We start from the raw sequence: 23,480 nt of genomic DNA on the forward strand, positions 1-23,480 counted from the left end.
TTAGTAGACTAATCTTACTATGAAGCCATACTACTTTTTTAATTTTTGCACATCATGGATTTTTTAAAATTAAAATTGTTATGGTTTCTCCAAACAATGTATGAAGATGGCTTGCAACAAAGCCTTCCTAACTTGACGTGCAGAGATACTAATTGCTAGATATCTTACTATGAATTGTAATTTTTACCTCAATAGAAGAACACATCATGGTGTGTTTTTATTAATTTGTCTATGGTTTCTTCACACTATATGTTGGTGTTGTATTAATTTGGTTGTGGACCTCTCTTTATTATAATCAGCCAGTCACTGAAGCCTTGTTATCTCAAAATGACATAAGCTTAAATCTTTTTTTTTCATAAAGGAAGCCCACACTAGTAATTCTAACAAAAATTGATGAAATTCTTATTACTTATTACCATAGAGACCCAGCACTGATGTTAATCCAATGTCAGTGCAGTAAACATGGATACTTCTAACTGTCAGACAGAAATGCAGAAGTTTATTGTCGGTGAAACCTGGGGTCAAACTGCCATGAACATCACTATTATTGTTCTGATTGGTGGAACGTTATCAAGCAGTATGCAGCTAGCAACGTGTATGTATGCACCCTCTTTTGATGGAACTATGTTATATATATGGTTTTCTACAGCCTGGCTTATTGCTTTCTATCCACTATCTAAATTAGTACAGAAATGTTGCAAACAGGAAAACTCTGGAGAGAGAACAAGGTGGGTTATAAATGAATTCATGAATACTGGAATTAAATGCACCTGTAGTTACATACCTGTACAATGCTATGAAAGGAATAGATGATTTATCATCTTTGACTGACTGACTGACTGACTGACTGACTGACTGACTGACTGACTGACTGACTGACATTATTTGAAGGCTTATTTTCATGCCTTTAAAACCACTTTACATCATTGCTCTTTATCAACACTAGAGGGCATGGTATATTTAAAAGGTCCATTACAATGTCATAATTTTATTCGTTTACAGATCATTGAACATCAGTTCAAGGCGTGATCATGAGCAAGGTCCGTTTTGTTATCAGTTCATCCATTTACATCACTGCTATCTGTCATCATGAGAGAGTATGCTTTATTGGAAAGGTCCATAATTTATCTCATTCATTGCTATCATCTACCAATTCCATTGGATGACATCATTTGAAAGGTGTATTGACTTTTCTGTCAACCCATTTCTTTCATAGCTATCTTTCACCACTAGAGGGAATGATTTATGAGAAAGGAAGATTGACTTGTCTGATAATCAATTTCATCATTGTTCTACTTTGCCACTAGAGGGCAGCATTCATTACAAAGGTCTATTGACTTGTCGTTTCATCCATTTTCATCACAGCTGTTCTTCATAACTAGAGGGTATGATTCAAATAAGAAATACTTTCACTCTTTTCCCTCATTTACATCACAGCTGTCCATCATCACTACAGGGCATAATTTGATGGAAATTGGTATTGTATTAATGACAAAGAAATTAAAACTTTTCAATTATTCAACTTTCCTTCGTAAATGTAATTCATGTATGTTAATCTATGTAGGTCATGTGACTATGGGAATAGTTTCAATGGATTCAGTCTCCGTGTCTTTGTTACCAAGATATGGCCAATGTGCTTACTGTGGTTACTGGCTAACTATCTATTCCTAGAATCATTGACAACTATTACTGCAACTGATGCCTCGGCTATCTTTTCTACCAGTTCTGCCTATATTTGTATTTTTGCTGTATTTTTATTTCATGAGTCCATACAAACGTTACGGGTAAGTGTTTTTTATTGAAATTTAAAGAGTCTTTCGTAAATAAGAGAACATTCCCATCAAGATGGAGCATCCCATAGGATTTCTATTCAAAACTTTGACTGTCGTTTTTTAAATTCCCGGAAAAAAAGTAGACACAGATGTTGGTAGATTTCTAATATTGGTTACATAAAATTCTTGCAACTTGAATTTTAAAGTAATTACAGTATTATTATAAAAATATTGAAGTCATTTTGACATGAAAGGAATATATTAATTTTGAATGCCATTAATGAGTGTCATATATTTTTATATTTGTTGACAGGCCATATCCATATTTTTGTCTTTGTTTGGATTTTTGTTAATTTTATACATTGATGGAGCCCTCCCTCCTGGCCTTACTGGTGTCTTATTGTGTCTAGGGGCAACCACTGGGGGCGCTTTCTACAAGGTACATGTGTTCAATGTCAAATTCTATCAACTCTATAGTCTTGGCTACTCAGACTCTCACCACAGATTGAGTGCAGAAAACTTTGAATTAAGTTTCCTCAGATTCTTGTCTGGGGTCTCATAGTGGACCCCTCAGTGGTGAGAGTCTGGGTAACTGAAACTGTCATCTCTACATACAACTTAGTGAATGCATGTATTTATAATTATTAGTGGACCCCGCAGTGGTGAAAGTCTTGGTAACTGAAACTATCATCTCTACATACAACTTAGTGAATGCATGTATTTATAATTATTAGTGGACCCCACAGTGGTGAGAGTCTTGGTAACTGAAACTATCATCTCTACATACAACTTAGTGAATGCATGTATTTATAATTATTAGTGGACCCCGCAGTGGTGAAAGTCTTGGTAACTGAAACTATCATCTCTACATACAACTTAGTGAATGCATGTATTTATAATTATTAGTGGACCCCTAAGTGGTGAGAGTCTGGGTAACTGAAACTATCATCTCTACATACAACTTAGTGAATGCATGTATTTATAATTATTAGTGGACCCCACAGTGGTGAGAGTCTTGGTAACTGAAACTATCATCTCTACATACAACTTAGTGAATGCATGTATTTATAGTTATTACTGATCAATAGTGACAGAAAAGATAAAGAGACAACTTGAAAATGCTCACAGCACTGTGAGGTGGAAAATATTCACAACAGGAAACAACAAATGCCTCTTTTATATCTGTGTGTATTTCCTAAATGATTGTAACTTTAATATGGTATTACGGTATATGGATGAAAAATATGTAGTTAGTTTAAAAAAATTTAATTAATAGTCAAAAAAAGACAGTGTGAAGCAATATAGACCAACTCCATTGTGTGACTCATCATTACAAAAAAAAAAGTATACACCCACGAGTTTGTTGAAGACATATATGAGTACAGTCACACTTATTATTCCTGAATATTGTAACCCCACCATAAAAGATGACCACTAATTTTGAGACATTTAGAGTGTGGGCAGTCACAGTCAAAAGACAATCACAGCCTTTGAAGTTTGAATCTGGAAATCTTGGGATAAATTTGCCAGTATTTGACAACAATGATAATGTCAAGTCGGTGCTAATTCCTCCATTCCCATATCTACAAGACTGCCACATCAGCAGAGTCATGTGATAGCTTGGTTACATAGCAACAAAGATTGACAGAGCGAGGTCACCAATTACTTGTAGAGGTTTCACTTTATTTCTTGGTTATGGTTAGTACCATTCTTTTAGCATTGTTATAATAAGTCCATCCTGATGAATATGTGGGAGAACATATCTTTTCTGATTTAGTCTTTTTCTCTCAATATCTCTGCATACCATACAGGTACTTTTCCATAATATCTTGGGTGATGCATCATTATCCAATGTATCACTGTTTATGACATTGCTTGGTATATGTGATTTACTCTGTATGTGGCTGATTCCGTATTTATTCCATATCTCCAATCAAGAGAGTTATATGTGGGAGAATGTACCATGGAGTATTATTACAGTATCTGCCTTGTCAACATTGGGTAAGTTATTACATATACTATGACAAACTTACTATTATATCAACAAACTAATATAGACACAAACTAAAACTATCATTGTTTCGTGAGTTAATGACGAAACTGATATCCCTTGAAATGATGAAAAATTGTTGTAGATTGTAAGGCTTGGCTAATTGCTGTTGAGGTGTGTCAGTGATTTGATACACTGCAGACATCAGACTATGGACAAACGGAACCTGTTACAAACAAGGAAAGTAAACAAATGAATTGGAGTAATAACACTTGGCACAGCAGGTTGGAACAGCAGATACTTGTATTACATTTTGTGGCTTAATAAGAACAGTTTTATGGCCTCTTAATGTGTGCATGAAATGCCAGGGGAACACACGCAAATTCCCCACAAGCGTAACTCTAGATGTACTCCCGTGTTTCTACCTACATTTTTTGAATGTTCGTTGACTTGTCTATGAATCCCTAATGTTATCTTTGCTATATACATGATCATTTGACTGTTTCTATGAGCGTGGTCTTGTTGCCAGGTATATTTGCATACATTTTTCAATTTTATTCCTTTGTCTATTAATCCCTGTTGTTATCTTTATAATATACGTGATCATTTGGCTGTTGCCATGGGTGTGGTCTTGTTGCTAGGCATATTTGCATATACTTTTTTTGAATGTTTGTTCACTTGTCTACGAATCCCTGTTATCTTTGTGAAATACACCACCAATTGGCTGTTACTATGGGCGTAGTCATGGTTGCTAGGGGTATTTGCATACATTTTTTGAATGTTTACTCAACTTCTAATTTGTTTGTGTATGTGAACTATTGTATAAATATGTGTACATGTACTTCCAAGCTGTTGTGCCAAGTGTTATTAATTAATCCAATTCAGCTGTTTACTTTCCCCAGATTCTGTTCATCCACAGTCTGATGTCGGCAGTTGTACATTGCCAACTTGATGAAAGCAAAGCAACTTTTACTAAACACGGTTGTTTACATGTTTTGTTTTCTGTAGTTTTCAACTGTTTGGTAATATTTGGTAGTTGTATCACATCTCCAGTGAATATTTCACTTGGAACTCTGATGGCCATTCCTGTCAATGCAGGTAAATAATAGTTTTTGTTACTCCTTTATTTAAGTGTTTTAATTCCTTGAAATTGTTTTGCTGAGGTATGTTAGTTTATACCTACAGTGTTTGCTTACATGTGTGTGTGTGTGTGTGTGTGTGTGTGTGTGTGTGTGTGTGTGTGTGTGTGTGTGTGTGTGTGTGTGTGTGTGTGTGTGTGTGTGTGTGTGTGTGTGTGTGTGTGTGTGTGTGTGTGTGTGTGTGTGTGTGTAAACAACTTGAAGTCAAAAAACGCTGAACCAATTGCCATGATATTTGGTGGGTCCATTACCTTGGGTGTCTAGTTGGGAAATTGTTCAAATGAAAATGATCGCATCAGAAATGTGCATTTTATGTTTCGAAATGTGATTTGTTGTATTACAAAATGCTTTGACTTCAGCCTGGAAATGAAAAATTCTTGTTTTATTGATGCAGTGAAATCATTGAATCTTTTCTGGGCTACTTCACACATCAGTGTGAATGGCGTAAAGATTAACATCTGTTCCTAGGCCTGTTTTTAGCACAGCTGAATTAAATCTTAGTCTTTGGGCATTCAAAAAGAAAGTTTGTACAAAGAATAAGAAGTCACACATTTTATGGGGAAGGAAAATGGTCATATCAAGACCTCCATGATCATACTGTGTTTGGCAGGTTAAATTTCCTGCATGTACCGATTGCCATGATATTTGATGGGTGTATTACCGTGGGTGTCTAGTTGGGAAATTGTTCAAATCAAAATGTTCTTACTACCGGTGTGTGATTTGTGTCGAAAAATGTAATTTTTCGTCAAAAAACTTACTCAAAAACTATTGGGCAAATCGGTCTGAAATTTGGTGGGAATATTCTTAGGGGTGTCTAAGCATTCAAAATATGTTTGCAAATGTGCCTAGCAACAAGACCACATGCATAGCAACAGCCAAACGGTAAGGAATTTCACAAAGATAACCACTGGGATTAAAAGACAATTGAATAAACATTCAAAAAATGTATGTAAATTTGCCTAACAACAACACCACGCCCATAGCAACAGCCAAGTCATCTCATACATTACAAAGATAACAACAGGAATTGATAGACAAATGAATAAGCATTCAAAAAATGTATGCAAATATGGCTAGCAACATGACCATGCCCATAGCAACAGCCAAATGATCACATATTTTTCAAAGATAACAGACACATTCAAAAAAATGTATGCAAATATGCCTAGCAACAAGACCACGCCCATAGCAGCAGCCAAGTGATCACATACTTTTAGTATATTGCAAAGATAACAGGGATAAATAGACAAATGAATGTATCAGCATATGGGAAAACATTTTTAAAAACTGTACAGTTGTGCTACAATACCATTTTGCTATTTTTTCCTTTCCAGTGGTAGATGTGTTGGCCTATGAAGTCAGCTTTTCTTGGATGAAAATAATAGCATTCCTTTCCATCATTAGTGGATTTGTAACAATGATGGCTCCAGTATCTGAACATCACAGGGTATCGTGCAGTTCAAACGACAATGAAGACTACAGTAACTCAGCATAGCGAAGGCATTGTGCAATTCCCACAACAATGAAGACTACAGTAACTCAGCATAGCGAAGGCACTGTGCAATTCCCACAACAATGCAGACTACAACATAGCTGCTACAGCATATTCTGTGTGTGTGTGTGTGTGTGTGTGTGTGTGTGTGTGTCTGTATGTATGTATGTGTGTATGTATGTATGTATGTATGTATGTATGTATGTATGTATGTATGTATGTATGTATGTATGTATGTATGTGTGTGTCTGTCTGTCTGTCTGTGTGTCTGTCTGTTTGTCTGTAAATGTCTCAGTGTCTGTATGTATTTGCATTTTCTGTGTTTCTGTGTCTCTGCGTGTCTGTCTGTGTCTGTGTCTGTGTCTATATCCTAAATTAACTTCTGTACACAGGCGTGCCATTATCCAGAGAGACTTCACACACTCTTACTTTGACAAATTATTATTGATATCTTAATTCCAGCTATTTACCATCAATTGTGAGTCGCTTTCACAATGAGACAGTAACACTAAGTGTTTCTGACCACCAACTTTAAATATTACACTGATATAAAATTAGATAAATATTTATTAGTTTGATACTCTTGCTGCAAATGTATTTTATCAAGACATGTATATCTGGTTATTTCTGTTTTCGTAAAGCTCAAATGACTACCTTTATGGTGTATTGATTATCAACGTGAACTGAACACATTACATGCATTATAGCTATACCATGGTTGTAATTACAAAATTACGTCATTAGGTATATTTACAAATATTTAAAAAAAATACCATCGCCTGCATTTGCACATCTTGTTTGTATAACATATTTGTGCAAACACTGACTGGTATTTAATACATATTCAAAAATACCTAATAACGCCATTATTTTTTATTATGACCATCCTTGAATAGAATATTAGCCCACAAGTGACTGTGTTACACCACTACTAACAGAACAGACATCACAGAAAAAGAATGACACTTTGAAGTTATATCATAATTTGACTTTAAAAATTATTGTTGTAGTTTAGATGCTAGGCTAGCTCCCAACTCACAGCAGTTGTTATGCATGAAATTCGAAAGGGGAACCAGTTTAGACTTATTGACACTAGAGGGCGATATGCATTTGATCTTCATAGGCATATCAGCATTCTATTTGATTGTAAAAGTTATCAGTTTTGATAGAGTACATTTTTTCTTTTTGAAATGTAAATTATCTACATATGTTTCCCTACTTTGAACATGAAAATTTGGGGATTTTGTCTAAGACAGGAATCCAGAACAACCAAGCAAGCAGTTGATGAATAAATTATGAAATATGTAGAGTTCCCAGCTGATTTTTATGAATAATTCCGTGGTGTGAGAGTTGATTGATGATTAATTAATTGATAGGTTTGTCATTGATTGATTGGTTGGTTGGTTGGTTGGTTGGTTGGTTGGTTGGTTGGTTTATTAGTTAATTGATTGATCGATTAGTTGGTTTATTGATTGATTCGTTAGTTGGTTTATTGGTTATTGGGTGGTTTGTTTGTTGGTTGGTTGATTGATTGATTTATTAGTTGGTTGGTTGGTTGGTTGATTGATTGAGCTGGCTACTCCAGTGCACTGGTATCATTTCCAGATACTGCTACAGAGATTCACTGAATCACAGAGAAACTGACTGAATAAATCTTCATAGCTCCCTATTTGAAAGTACAATTTGTTCGGTTCTGATATCACAGGGGGCTCAGGTATAGTTATGCTTATGAAAACAAATAAACAACAACAGTTCTGGAGAAAATGTATTAATATAATCAATCAATTGTATAGAATGAACGTAAGACTGCTGTGGAAGCACATTGTGTATGGATACAGAATATATTGTAAGACTTTTGATGTATTTAATCTTGATGGTGGCGACTTTTGCCGTATATAAAGCGAGAATTTTGGAAAGAAGAGATATTGAGCAAATAATAAGAGAAGAAATATTTTATATCTATTATAATAAGAAGAACAAAATGTTGAAAGAGTTTGCTAATGCTTTGTGAGCTACACGATGTATATATTCTTTCAAAGGGATATTAATAAAAGTTGACTTTTGAAAAAATAAAAAAAAACAAAACAAAACAACAACAACAACAACAACAACAATATATAAACACTGACTAACATTAATGACAGGGTAATTATAAATCATCAATGTTGCTATGCAACAATAATTACAATATATATTCCTAAATGTGAAATGGTAGGAACATAGAAATAGTTGATATTGATTTGTCATTTAATACCCAATTGTTCATTTTTGTCAGTGTTTATGTGTTGTTTGTTTTGTATGTTTTGCGTAAACATAACTAAGCAAGCCTGAGCACTCTGTGTTTCAATAATTTGCTTTACTTAGGCCTAAGAAAGATAATTGTTTGGTTCTGGTTACCCGACCCCACCTAGCTTTTCACTGCCGACCTAAACATTTTTTTATGTATTCAAGAAAAACATTTGGAAAACAATGAAAACCTGAACACAGAAAAAAATATAATAACATAAAAAAAAAATCTACCTACCACACCTATTCTACAATTGAGCGTAATCGGAACCACATACTTTTTTTATTAGGCTTTTATCTAAAGTTATATTTTCATGAAACCTGCTATTTCATGTTTGCACTTGTTCGCAACTTTAGCGCCCTCTACATTATTGTTCAAAATACCCATAAATCTACGCGTTTCCGATTGCGCATGAGCAGAAGGTTGAAAACAGACGTAATGGATTAATTTTAATTTTATATTCTCAACCTGGAAAATCATCTCTGAGGAAAGTGATTCACAAAAAAAAGAAAAGGTAAGATCGGCACGTTCACGTTTCTCTTGTAACGTTGAACTTGCTTGTTAAATCAATCAATGGGGGAAAATGAATGAAGAAATCACAGTCGATCACCCGAAGGATGTGGATTTATCAGAGACCCACCTCTGAGTCAGTGAGTGAGAGGAACATTGCTGGATTATGATACATGAAATGTTCTCGATTCTGTGTGACAAACAACGACTCCCGACCCAGTGACTGTGTTGTGAATCTTTCTTGACCGAGATCGTGGTCCTCAGCGAGGCTTTAGATTGCTTAGAATGCATAACGTTAGCTGCATTAACCGTTACATGTAACGGATATGTTTCAGTGGCTGAGAGTTATGGTAATTCAAGTGTACATTGGCAAGCTTGACTGACTAGCGACTAGATAGAAATGCGGAAGTTTCGCAATTCCAATAATAATAGAGAGAATGTAGACGAGGCGAGATATAAAAATTGACAGGAAACCGTGGTTTCACAGACAAAGTTCATGTAGTTCGTGGACCATGTATTAGATACACATTAGTGGGTTATACTTCCATGCTGAAACGTATCAATGTGGATAATTTAAAGACGAATTTACATAAAGCTACTGTGAAATTTAATAAATGAAAGGGAAAGTCATCGTGCTGCTTTGTTGAATTGAAAGTTACTCTGTAGATAATTCAAGATGTCGATATACAAAGTACATCTATCAGAGAGAAACATTAGAAAGACGCTGAGGCGGACATGCATGTTAAAAAAAGTTTTGGAAAAATACTACTGTAAACTACATGTGTGTGTTCACTTTTGGGATTACACACCAGGACTTTGAGAGAGCAAGAGAGATTGAAACTTTGTATATGAATATTTCCATATTCATGTAATATAGTTATTCCTCCCATTTAATTCTTCTAGGTATTGTTATTATCTAGATGGACGATACAGTGAGTCGTAGTTCCACCGACTCACTGTCGACAACTGAGGAATATGTGCTGGTGTCACCCTCTGAAGGAGCTACACATTCAGGGGATGGCAATGGTAGTGGTAGTGGAAGTTTGAAAACTGTCAAAGAAGAAACAGGATTGAAAATAGCAGGCAACGGAAACATGGAGGAATTGAAACATAATTTAGAGGAAGTTTTAAAAGACCAGGCTGAGAACAGTGCTAAGACTGCTGTACCTGGTGAACAAAAAAATGAAGAGAACAATGACAGCGAGGATATATGGTTGAAACGGTCAAACAGTGATACAGAAAAGACTGGCAGTCATGGAGGAAAAATAATTCAGAATTTGCCAAGCAGGGAAATATCAACAAATATTGGAGAAAGTACATTTTATAAAAGTACTTTGAATCGGCCACGTGCAGTATCGGCTAACTGTGACACAAATCAGGAGAGACCAAAGGATTTAGGAAGTCGTAAGTATTGGTTTAGTTCTCTCTAATATATGATAAGATCCCAGCAAAGCTTTACATATGAAATATTAGTATTTCTGTGTTGATATGTTCACTTGACAATGGGTCCCACACCTCCATTATAAGTGTTTACAGGTTCTCCTTCTACTTTACTGGGGTATAGACCCTCCACATGACAGGGGTTATCCACGAACATTATCAGTACATGCAAAATTTGGTTAGTTTTTACCATATTCCCCTTACTGTTATTGGGTTCGAAAACCTTCAGTAACGAAACACTGATAATTGGATAAAGAGAAGCCTGTATTAAAGTGAGTTGAATTTACTGTCCTTTGAAACGATAACCAATGAAAAAAACAAAAATGTCTGAAAGATTTGGGTCAATCCCATCTTGCCATGTTCAGTTCAGTAGGTTGGTACAGCCATTATCTATATCAGCTCTAGAAGTAAAATAAAATTAAACTTCATGATATCAAAGCTGATAGATGAAAAAACAGTTTTTTTTTTCCTGATTTACATGTATGACAGTAACTCGAACAGTAAAATAATAATATAATATACACAGTGTCATTTGAGATTTGAAGAAAATCTTGATTTTCCTACATTTGTAAGTCATGATTGGTCGATGATTTCCTGGACATGTACAAAAATTAAGCATGCCAGAAAAAACACAAAACATGTTTCTTTTCCTGGAATTTTTACAAAAATAAATGAAGGAAATTCTTTGTTCAAATATACTGCCAGCTGTTTTATAAAATGGAACTTTATGAATAATAATGATATTTCAAATAGTATTCTATTTATAGTTGTGAGTATACACAGAAATATGTGTAGGAGAAGTTTGCTAACAGTTGAAACTAGGTTATGTATAAGACAATAATGTCTATTGTAAAGTATTATCAGTAGCCATATTGTAAATATTTACATTGTACACCTGTGATTTTAATTATCAGGTTAATTATTAGCAGACCTTGTTGATTTCCTGTGAGGGGCACAAGCTGAGTTATTTCTTTTGGGGTGTAATTCTTGCTGTATATTTAAAGGGTACTCACTGTGACACAGTATTTTACTTACTTGATTATCACTTGTAATTGACTGAACTACAACCTGGTATTAAGATATAACTTATAAATGATCCAATGACGTAATTTATTATACGTATAAAAAAGGTTGAGAAAATCCATACTATGCAATCAACTGTTCCAACAATGCCAGAAGACAACTGTAATGTTATAGAAGGTATGCACTGATATTCAAATAGTTAAATTAAAGTATTTTGACGTCAGTAAAAAGCTTATAAACTCAGCTTGTGCCACATTAAATTATAAGCTAGTTATCAAATTATGAAATGTACATATTTGTTGTAGCTGCCACTTTGAAATGTATCAGAGTAGACATATCTGTGGAGGTATGGTCTTTTTCAGTTGGATACACTGAGTCATGATTTTCAGTTCAAATCCCTCCACCCCCTGTACTTTACTTATTTTTAGAGTCAATGAAGGCTGTTTTGACAGCATTGCTGATAACAATCAGGACCTTGAAAATCACACAAAGGAAAATGTGAGAAGAAAGTAAATGATAGAGATTATGATATTTGAATAAATAAAGGAACATTTACAAAATGTAACATGTGACTAGTGATATTGGAACATTTCTGACATTAAGGTCATGACCTATATCTGAATAACATTCCCTGGTGGCATAATTTAAGACAGTCTTGTCTCTTGGCAAGGTAACAGAGACACTGAACCTGCTTGAAATTTCTGAATGATTTCTGGAGAAACTGAAATTAGTTTTTTTTAAAAAAAACAGTGATCACGATTTAAAGGAAATATTTGAAACACCCAGTGTTTTATTTAAGGGCGGTAAGTAGGTAAAATCTACCGGGGTTCCCACATCATTTTACCAGGGTTCCCCACCTAAACTATGATACATTGCATGGGAAGCACTACCAGTTTTACCTCTTTCCCCCTTTCTGTCGTCACCACTGCGGATGTGAGGGCCAATCTTTTTTAGGTCACTCATATCATACCTATAGACCCTAGTCACCCATGGTAGATGTAACAACCTTCAGCAATCTTTGGAGGAGAGACCTACATTTTGTAATTTACACACACACACACACACACACACACACACACACACACACACACACACACACACATACACACACACACACACATACACACACACATACACACACACACACACACACACACATACATACATACACACATACATACACACACACACACATACGCACACACACATACATACACACACATACACACACACACATACACACATACACACACACACACACACACACACACACACACACCATACTACTTAAATTCAAAATATAAAATGATTAGCAATTATTGTCATTTGCCTTGACAAAATGAACAGCACAGAAATCAATTAAACTAAGACTAATTATAATTGATAGGTTAATCTTTGGTATTTTAGCCTGAAGTGTGCTCATTTAAAGTATATTTCATAATTAGCACATTTCACAATTAATAGTACAATTCATAATTAACAAATTTCACAATCAAGACATTCATAATTAACAAATTTCACAAGACATTTCATAATTAAGAAATTTCACAATTGATAATACATTTCATAATTAACAATTCACAATTAATAATATATTTCATAATTAACAATTCACAATTAATAATATATTTCATAATTAGCATATTTCACAATTAAGACATTTCATAATTAATACATTTTTGCATTGGTATTAGAGTACATGATGACTATATATTGTATTACTATATATATACAGGAAAAGCAAAAATGTTTTCAATTTACAGAAAATTTATTGTCAAGTTCCAAATATGATTATTGTGTTATTTAATATTTCATGATTTAGTAGTGCCATGTGAATATTAAAGTTATGACAACTGTCATGTTATAAATCATTAAATGAAGGATTGATAACAGAATTGTACACTGTGTGAGTCCAAACAAACCACTGAGGAATACAGTATGTGTAGTATACATATACATTATTATAACTTGGGTCACGGAGCAAATAAAATGAAAGTAGAATTGACAGGGTCTAACTTACAATGTACATGTATCTATCGCAGTGATTAATGTTTTGTATAAATTTAATGTCTATACTTGATGGTCAGATATAACACTTGAGAACAGTTTTAGCTGCAATTTTCTAAATTATTTCCACAGATCTCCCAGACTTTATGAATTTTTAGTAGTGTATGTGCCATGGACTACTGCTAATTTGGTTGTCCAGATACAATGTTTAGTAGTCCATGTCATAGACTACTGCTAATTTGGTTGTCTAGATACAATGTTTAGTAGTAGTCTATGTGTCTTTGACTACTGCTAATTTGGTAGTCTAGATACAATGTTTAGTAGTCTGTGTGTCCTGACTACTGCTAATTTGATAGTCTAGATGCAATGTTTAGTAGTCTATGTGTCCTGGACTACTGCTAATTTGGTAGTCTAGATACAATGTTTAGTAGTCTATGTGTCCTGAAATACTGCTAATTTGGTAGTCTAGATACAGTATTTAGTAGTCTATGTATCCTGGACTACTGCTAATTGGTAGTCTAGATACAATATTTAGTAGTCTACATGTATATGTCCTGGACTTATTTGGTAATCTAGATACATATATACACAATATACCTGGGATGATAGGTTATAAGACAGGTCATGTTGTTTCGTCCGTGCTGGCTTCTATTTTGAAATCGTGACAGAGATGGTAAAATGTAGTACATTATGATACAATTTGTGTAGAACATTATTTATAATAAAACATCTTAAAAAATCAAGTAGCATTTACCTACTCACTACCCTTAACAAAAACAAATGAGCTATGTATACATTAAATTTCTATTTTTATCCAGCACAATGTTAGCCAGGAAGTTGGGCACTGTTAACAGTTTCAAATTACATTTGTGAAACCAGGGTAAAACTTCCTGTTTTGTGATTATTGTTAATACATAATAAAAACAAGGGAAGAGACAAGTTTATGTTTTCATCTCAGTGTACTCTATACTTGTATGTATTATTTGAGATCACTGTTTTTATTTAGGAATATTTATCCTTTCACTTTGTAATTGTTATTTATTTGTTAAAATAAGGTAAAGCAAGTTGAGAATAGATTAGAGTTTTTCCCTCCCTCAATATGTGTAAATAGATGATAACTTGCTGATGTTGTTTCTGTTCTGATGTACTGAGTGATAGAACTTGGGTCTCACTAAACCAAAAATTCAGAATTTCTTTAAATTCATTTGTCACGGTACAGAGCCCTAGATATGACAATAGGTTGAATGTGTGTTCTTGTTGTATCTTGATAGGTACTAGAGTAAGATCTGAATCAACCCCATCTCCATCAACTGACCCCGAAGAAATAGATGGAGAATACACTGTGTTTAGTCGTATCATTTATCTTGGCTCAGCCACCATGAATGCACCAAGGAGTGAGAAAGAAGCGGCTCGTATCATGGGTATCCTGAAAGAACAGTCACATGGCTCCAATGCTATGGAAGTGGTATTGTCAGTACCCAGTAACTCAGAAGGCATTGTTAGGTATGTACATAGTATATAGAGAGATAGTCCTGATGTTGTCATTGACAACTTGTGATTAAATTATGATAAACAATCAAAGTATATCAATTAAAATTACGTAATGTATAGTACAAGGTTGTATTGTCTGTCTCATCCAAACTCTCAGAATGTGCTTCAAAGAGCAATTTCCTTTAAAATCAAAGACCTTAAAATCTCTCAAAATCTTGCCGTATGAAAGCTTGTTCCTGGTCTTTTGAAATAATAAAAGAGATTGTGGGGTTTCACATTCTTGTTTTCAAGGAATTGATTTGATCTTTTATTTCCCCATAGAGTTTTATAATGACACAGTATTTGGCAGCCATATTGGATTCTAAAATTGTTTACTTTGTAGTAATTTTGATTCAATTTTGACCCTATTTCAAAAATACGTATGATCACCCCAGATTTTTTCTTTGAATTTAACTGACAATGTGTTTGGTTTACTGGACAAAGTAAGAACACAAGTTACAAATTCATATTTTTGAAAGACATACTACATTGATTTATCAAATAGCTGAGTACAGCATTTGTTGCTATTAAGAATATCCTGTAACCACTAGATTGTTATAATGTTGACTTTTAAAACAAATATTCTATGAAGGCATAATAAAAAATGTAGACTCTAAAAGATACCTGTGTTTATAGAAAGCTAATAAATAGCCGCCGCCATCATTATTATTAAATTATAATATTTTGATATTGATCTGCATAATATTCAATATATTGTTAAATGAGAAATATGATTAATATGAGTAATGAACACAGATACATTTTGTATGTATGTATGCAAGTTAAAATGGGATAAAAATATTACACCTCGGCCTCAAAATAAAACAATTATGCAGACAAGAAATATTTGTACAAGCAAAGTGTTTGTTTTACCAAATTGTGTTTGCATTGAGATATTACTACATGCAGTCAGGATGCTCTCCTACTTGTACCAGCTATGTATGTGTACATTGTGAATAGTCTCATTACTTGTTTAGAGTATTCTCCAATATTTGTTTGGAAGTACAAGGAAGGTACATATGTTTGTAACTAAGGATGTTGTTACTACAAGGCCAACTCAAATAGCACCAATGTCACATATTACTCAGCAGAATAAGAAAAGCTGGGAAATCTTTATAGTTTGAATACATACCAGATAAACGAATATATATTTTATGAAAGAAAATGTATTGTGGAATGATTTCGTATCAAATTAGTAATTTGCTGTTACAGACATGATAAGATAGACACGTCTTATTTTATTGCAGAATATCCCATTATATATCTTGTATTTGGTTAAACATACAATGAACATTTAGATAATTCCCCCAATATTTTGTTTCGTTCCACTCAGAAAAATATGCATGACCTAAGGGGCCTTGTCATATTGAGTTGAAGATAAGACGTTACAAAACCCCTTAGGTCATAAATATTTTCTGACTGAATGAAGAAAAATAATGGTGAAGAATGTAATTATACCTGCACAAGCATAGATTATGAAAAATGAGAAAATGAAAAGAGTTATTGCGGTTTGAACGTTGCTGGGTATTAAACTCGTATTTGGAGCATCACAGAACGAGTGATGCAGACAAGCATTATCATGACTCATAACAGTCACCTGTGTATAAATCCATATTCTTTGTTTGAACACATTCAACTTGGCTTGTATAAAGTATAAATAACTGTAATCCAGAGGCTGAAACCTTGATAGGAATGAAAATTTACTATATTCTGGTTGCCATGGGAATTCAGATAACCCCAAAATGACACAAATCTATTAAAAACACACAAATATAGATACTTGTAGAAATTGAAAATATTGAGTTTAGCCATATAATTCCCTTTCCTTTTCTTTCTTTTTTGTCCTTGCCTTCAAAATTCTAGTACTCAATCTTCGGACTCAGAATTTATAAGGTATATTGGCTACTTTCTATTACAAATAAAAAAACCCTCCAATGCATTTACCTCTAAACAAAAGCTGCATGTCTTGTGATGTTTCCTTTTTAAATTCCAAATATTTTAAATTTATTTTGCTTACCCCCCTTACCTTTTAGTAGTGTGTTGATCATAGGTTTGTGAGAGGTTTTCATTTCATTGCGAGTGTCCATATCATTCAGGCATTAGAGTACGATTTCTTGACTGGCAATATTTCTATTTCAGACTTCTTGAACCGGATGGCAAATCACAGATTGCCGAGTATCCAATCACAAGCATCCTATTCTGTTGCCGTGGCGCTGAAGGTACCCATGAGTATGATTGTTTTGCCTTCAATACTGGTCATGGAAGGAGAAATAATGAGATATTTCAGTGTCACGTCTTTAGATGCGAAATACCTGAAGCAGTAAGTACTTCCCATCCTTCACTTTGTTTTCTTCGTTGAAATAATCTCATCGCCAAAAAAATGAATGGCAAAATACAATGTTACCGCTATGTCAGTTTTCCGATGATGTTTACACAGATAGCTCTAGAAGTTGCAGTCGTATTTAAAATTTCACTATATATGTTAGACCAAGGAATAAAGTGTAGAAAATATCACTGAAGTCATATCTGTTTTGAAGAAAGTACTTTTGCTAGAAAAGCTAAAAGCTACAAAGTATCAACTTCAGAAATAATAAGATGAGCTCCATACCATTGAAAGGCATTCTTACAACCAAGACCAGTGTTGTGTCCAAGTACAGTCTGCTCAACATTGTTACAATATTGAACCATTCATCGTTTTTTTCCTTGTGAAAACACCTTTCATGAAGAGCCCGAGCACCTAGTTGGGAGAGTTATGAGTCGGTAGTAAATGTGTGAGTGTAAATGCAATGTTGTTTCACTAAAAGTGATAATCAGTCAAGGTTACCAGGCACAACACATTCAATACTAGATCAGAAACAGCCGGCGTCATCTCAGACAACGAACACAGTGTCTCAGATGTTAGTCAAAACAATGTCTTCACCAAATAAACCATGTCTGTGAGTGTTACTGTTATATTGTAACTCTCTGTCTGTACCAAATGTTATTATCATTGATTCATCTAGCCTAGAATCCAGTTATGAGGGGATTTTGTTTTCACCTTTCCTCTACCACGTCTGGTATTTGGCTAGTATCATTTCACTGTCAGGAAGCTTTGGTCAGAAATCAGGTGCAAGTTCTTATTGAGATTTAAGATTTTGTGGCTGTGAGATGATATCAATAGTATCACCACATGATTAGAATCAACTCAGAGGGTTGAGCTTTATGATGTAAACATAATTACCATATTCAAATTGTCACTACAGGAAATCGTAATCTAATTTTAGGTTTGAATACTAGTAAATGGCTGCTAGCAAAATACTAGGCATGGTAGGGGAAAAATGGGAACAAAATACTAGGCATGGTAGGGGAAAAATGGGAACAAAATACTAGGCATGGTAGGGGAAAAATGGGAACAAAATACTAGGCATGGTAGGGGAAAAATGGGAACAAAATACTAGGCATGGTAGGGGAAAAATGGGAACAAAATACTAGGCATGGTAGGGGAAAAATGGGAACAAAATACTAGGCATGGTAGGGGAAAAATGGGAACAAAATACTAGGCATGGTAGGGGAAAAGTGAGAGCAAAATACTAGGCATGCTAGGGGAAAAGTTAGACTAGATTCTAGGCTATAAATTATAATTCATGTCAGAAATATCGTCCTTGACACTTCTAGAAAGTGGCAGAGCGAAAGAATAGAAATGATAACAAGCTTAATTCTAATGTTGCATAGACTATATTGTATAGACAACTGTGATCATAGTTATAAAACACATTGAAGAGCTTGTCAGAAAAAAATCCTTTGCCCCAAAAAACAGATGATACGTTTATCTGTTTGACAGATAATTTAAAGTGAAATGGAATTTAGCAATTTGTGTCATAGCTGTCTGTTTTGTCAGGTATATCAAGGGTTAAAAGTCCTTGATCTGAATATTCATGAGATCATATTACATGGAATTTTATTGGTGGATGAAAAGTCAAAGGTCAATATCTGAATGTCAGTAAACTTTCATTGAACTGATCTGTGAGGGAGAGGTTAAAGGTCATGGATCTGAATATTCATGAGATGTCCTGTTTCATTTATCTGTACCATTAGGCATGCATTAATGTCAAATTCTATTATTTGTCAAAATATCTAAGAGGATGTCATATTCTGTAAATAGTCTATGTCGATGTACATAATGACATATCATTTTTATTAGATACTAACAGTTACAGAGAATATCTGCTGTGTATCGGCTTCCCACATTTTCTTAGGAGAATATTAATTTCAAATCTGAAATGTTGGAAAACTGTATCATGTTGTCCCTTTCGTGAACAATTGAAATGACTTACAGATATACATTGGAAGAATAACATCAGAAGCTTTGACAAAATGAAGTGTGTCTAAACTGAAGTAAATGTTGTACAGTAAGTTGTAAGTGTGGCAGTTCAAAATATTTGTACTGTCTATATTAATATGTAATCACTTGAAAACACATTGATTGTTAAGTAGTTGTGTACCAAAATTTCTTATAAATTTCTTTTCTCTACCAGGAAGTACTTGTTTGTACACAAATAACTACAAGTTAAGTAAAACAGGAAACAGCCAAATTTAATGATTGCAATTAATGTCAAGTTGAAGATGTTTATCGTTATCTTCCAAAATATCCAACAATTAAAATTTTAACAACAAAGAAATGACTTCTGTACAAAAAAATAGATTTAGTCGCCAATTGAAGGCAAGGCTTCATTTCCACTGTACATAGGAAATGAACGTACAACAACAAAAGAACACGCTGTGATTTGAAAAGAGGGATTTTAGGAAGACAGTTATCCTCCATGATAAGATGAACCACATTACTGTCACTTTAGATGATACTTGTAAAAACCCAAACCATGATTTAATGGAGAGTTAACTGACATGTTTCTCCTTGCATGGCTACATTGTACAAACTAGTCTTGTCAAAATCTGTTCAAATGTAAATGAACACCGCATGTAAAGGAAATGAAATGAGATAAACGTCAAACAGACCTGAATGGTTTTGCTAGCCAATTTGTTTCATCTATGGTATATTTGCTGTGTTTAGATTTTTCACTCAAATTACAGTAATCTAAATGTCAGAGACAAATATGCTTTACTGAAATGCAACCTGTACCAGGCAGCAATGCAACAAGCGATTTTTACTTTCAACATATCATGGAATTTGAGAATCATAGTTTCTCTCGTAATTTGATATTTTTGAATGTTTGTAGTTCATGATATACTGAAATAGTCATTATGTGATGGAAGCTGTCAATACAGATGGATTTCAGTCATATCATGGACATGTATTGAATATAAATTTGAAATTCATGGAATTATCTTCTACTCTTGGTAGTCCGATTTATCTAAGTGAACAATTTCAGTTACAGTTTTCTATTGACTTCCTGGGTCTGACTGTATATAGTCTAGATACAATGTTTAGTAGTCTGTATGTCCTGGACTACTGCTAATTTGGTAGTCTAGATACAATATTTAGTAGTCTATGTGTCCTGGACTACTGCTAATTTGGTAGTCTAGATACAATGTTTAGTAGTCTGTGTGTCCTGACTACTGCTAATTTGATAGTCTAGATACAATGTTTAGTAGTCTATGTGTCTTTGACTACTGCTAATTTGGTAGTCTAGATACAATGTTTAGTAGTCTACGTCACCTGGACTACTGCTAATTTGGTAGTCTAGATATAATGTTTAGTAGTCTATGTGCCCTGGACTACTACTTATTTGGTAGTCTAGATACAATGTGTAGTAGTCTGTGTGTCCTAGAATCTAATTAAACCAAACATGGTTCAATTTCACTTTGCAGTGTTTTCAATGTGGTTGGTGTATAAAATGACCATGTCAAGTAAGCTTATTGGCAGTGTGTTTTATGCAGGGATGACATGCCATCCATTGGTACATAAGAATTGCCTGTGACATACCAAAATCTAGTGATACTCTATAACCCTATAGTGATACTATATCCCATAATTTGTGATGACTCACAAGAAACCCACTTTTTATCATACTGACCTCTACCGCCTCTGCCCCTCCTCAATGTTTTCTTTCATTAAATGGCACACTATGTGTAGACATAACATTATTGCTACATGATGTCATACATCCATTATATTATTACATAAACATTGTACTTGCATGTAAAAACAATAGTGAATATTTACCCAACTACCAGTATGTGTAAGCTTGTAACTAAAGCAGAGATATATCAATACATGTTTCATTATCATAAACATCAATAAGGAAGCTTTTCAGGAGAGGGCTCCCACAGCAACACTGGATATGATAATGTGATGAAAACCTTTGATATGAAATATGTCGTTATGTATAGTCAGTATGGGAATCATAACAGATGTGTGTAATCTTGCAATGATGTAGTATTTGTTATCAATAATTACCCAAATTATAAATATAGAAATTATAATACACAGAAGTATAGACCAATTTTGTAAAAAATATGGATGTCAATGAAATCAGCCTTGAGCAAGTAAGTTAAAAAGTTAAGATTTATAGAGGAAATATCTAAAAGTCTAGATACACATGGTGTTTGTGAGAAATAATCTTTGCAGTTTTAGTGTTATTATAAGAGGCAGTGTTTTGAAAGGTCATATGTTTCGTTTGAAATAAGAACTGTATCAGTGTATGCTTTGCATACTGAAATATGTTTGTGTGAATGGATATGATAAAGTTTAACCAGCAATGATTCATGACGTGATTATATTACTGTAATAGTAAAATTATGTGTGAATTCTTTGTATTAAAGTAGCACTGGCTGAGTTTATAATCCTGTTACTCAAGTGAAATTACTTACATAATAACCTTGATTAAACTATTTTTAAATGATTTTAATGTCTATGCATGCGTTCTTTTACATCAAAATTGCCTTTTGACGATGTTAAAACAGTTGACTGCATAGTAGGGATTTTTTGAACTTTTTTGGTATGTATGGTAAATTATGTCATCTGATCATTTATGAGTTATACAAAAATGTATCTTAATACCCGGTTTGAGTTCAGTTAATTGCAAGTTGTGGCTATTAAATTTAAAGTGTACTTCAGTAAGTACAATACTGTGAGTACCTGACAAACGTGTATCGTAAACTATGCCCAAAGACATTTCAACTCAGCTTGTGCCCCTTTAATGAGGCATGAAGGTTTCAAATTGAGTTTTGAGATCTTTAGAGTGCATACAGTAATACAGTGACATGAATTTGTCATTAATCATACATTGTACAATGTAGTTATGTCTTATCATACTTAGAGCTGTAGTTATGTTTATTACATGAATCATATGTTTATTAACTCTGTCATCAATAAAATACTTTATTGGCATAGATAGGAAAGTGTGTGTGTGTATGTGTGTGTTTGTGTTTGCATGTATGTGTGCGCATGCATGCATTGTTTGTGTGTGTATGTATGTATGTATGTATGTATGCATGTGCATGCATATTTGTGTGTGTGTGTGTGTGTGTGTGTGTGTGTGTGTGTGTGTGTGTGTGTGTGTGTGTGTGTGTGTGTGTCAGTCTTTGTCTGTCTGTACACACATGCCTATGTTTTGTTAGGGCGGTGATTTGATAAAATCTACCAGGAACACCCCGCTAAAATTATGATAGAAGAGATGGAAATGTTTTGATGATTATTTACAATATTTCCCCATTCTGTCATTAGGATTCCCAACCTCAATAAAACACTGTGTACTGTATGATTCAACTTAATATTCACATCAAGTTATCTCTTGGAGCGACCTTCTGTTGTAACCTTGACTTAATCTGTGATGCAAGCGTCACTTTTATTTAAGATGTGAGGTGTGATGTTACTCCTTGACAGTGATAGTATGTATATATAATAACAATATGTATTTTCTTCAACAGGTAGAGAAAATCCTCTTTAGCTTTGCCTCAGCGTTTCGCAAAGCACCGCGAAGTCCATCATCTCTCAGCAGTCCCCCAGGAACTCCTAACAGAGATATGGGGGATCTCTTCTGCTTTGATGTCAGCTTAGATATCAAGGAGGAAGATGGCAAGGGCAATTTTAGTCACGTCCCAAAAGAGAAGCACTGCTTCAAACTACGACGTGACTGCATCAAGAAAGTTATTGTGACAGTACAACAAACCAACAACAGTCTACTAAGTATTGACAGGTATGGGATCCCAAGTACTCTGTAAAAATTTTCCAGGAATTTGTTTAAAAACCCTTTGTTTCAACCAGTATCTGTTGTTGGGTAGATTTACAAGTCTCATTCTAGATATAATCCACTTTTCACATTTTACTTTAAAATTAGCTACATTCCTGAAT

The 23,480-nt window shown here is 34.1% G+C and overlaps 2 protein-coding genes across 3 annotated transcripts in view; both read left to right on the forward strand.

Annotated features, from left to right (window-relative positions):
• Nucleotides 1–489: 489 nt before the first annotated feature.
• LOC144441313 (solute carrier family 35 member F3-like) lies at nt 490–6,396 on the forward strand. The gene is made up of 6 exons (XM_078130871.1): nt 490–728; nt 1,565–1,784; nt 2,086–2,211; nt 3,584–3,773; nt 4,771–4,860; nt 6,236–6,396. Exons 1-6 carry the CDS (start codon nt 490–492, stop codon nt 6,394–6,396), a joined length of 1,026 nt encoding a protein of 341 aa, XP_077986997.1.
• A 2,702-nt stretch (nt 6,397–9,098) lies between these two features.
• Nucleotides 9,099–23,480, forward strand: part of LOC144441480 (rab GTPase-activating protein 1-like) — a 33,965-nt gene continuing 19,583 nt past the window's right edge. Inside the window, exons 1-5 of one of the 2 annotated variants that reach the window (XM_078131062.1) lie at nt 9,099–9,194; nt 10,094–10,594; nt 14,932–15,163; nt 17,330–17,510; nt 23,057–23,325. In XM_078131062.1, the coding sequence (XP_077987188.1) occupies nt 10,111–10,594; nt 14,932–15,163; nt 17,330–17,510; nt 23,057–23,325 (1,166 nt within the window). In that variant the 5' untranslated portion in view covers nt 9,099–9,194; nt 10,094–10,110. The remainder of the gene's footprint in view (nt 9,195–10,093; nt 10,595–14,931; nt 15,164–17,329; nt 17,511–23,056; nt 23,326–23,480) is intronic. The other variant, XM_078131063.1, reaches the window with a different exon arrangement.

Source organism: Glandiceps talaboti, chromosome 10 (genome assembly GCF_964340395.1).
Source record: "Glandiceps talaboti chromosome 10, keGlaTala1.1, whole genome shotgun sequence".
Taxonomy (NCBI): Eukaryota; Metazoa; Hemichordata; class Enteropneusta; family Spengelidae; genus Glandiceps; species Glandiceps talaboti.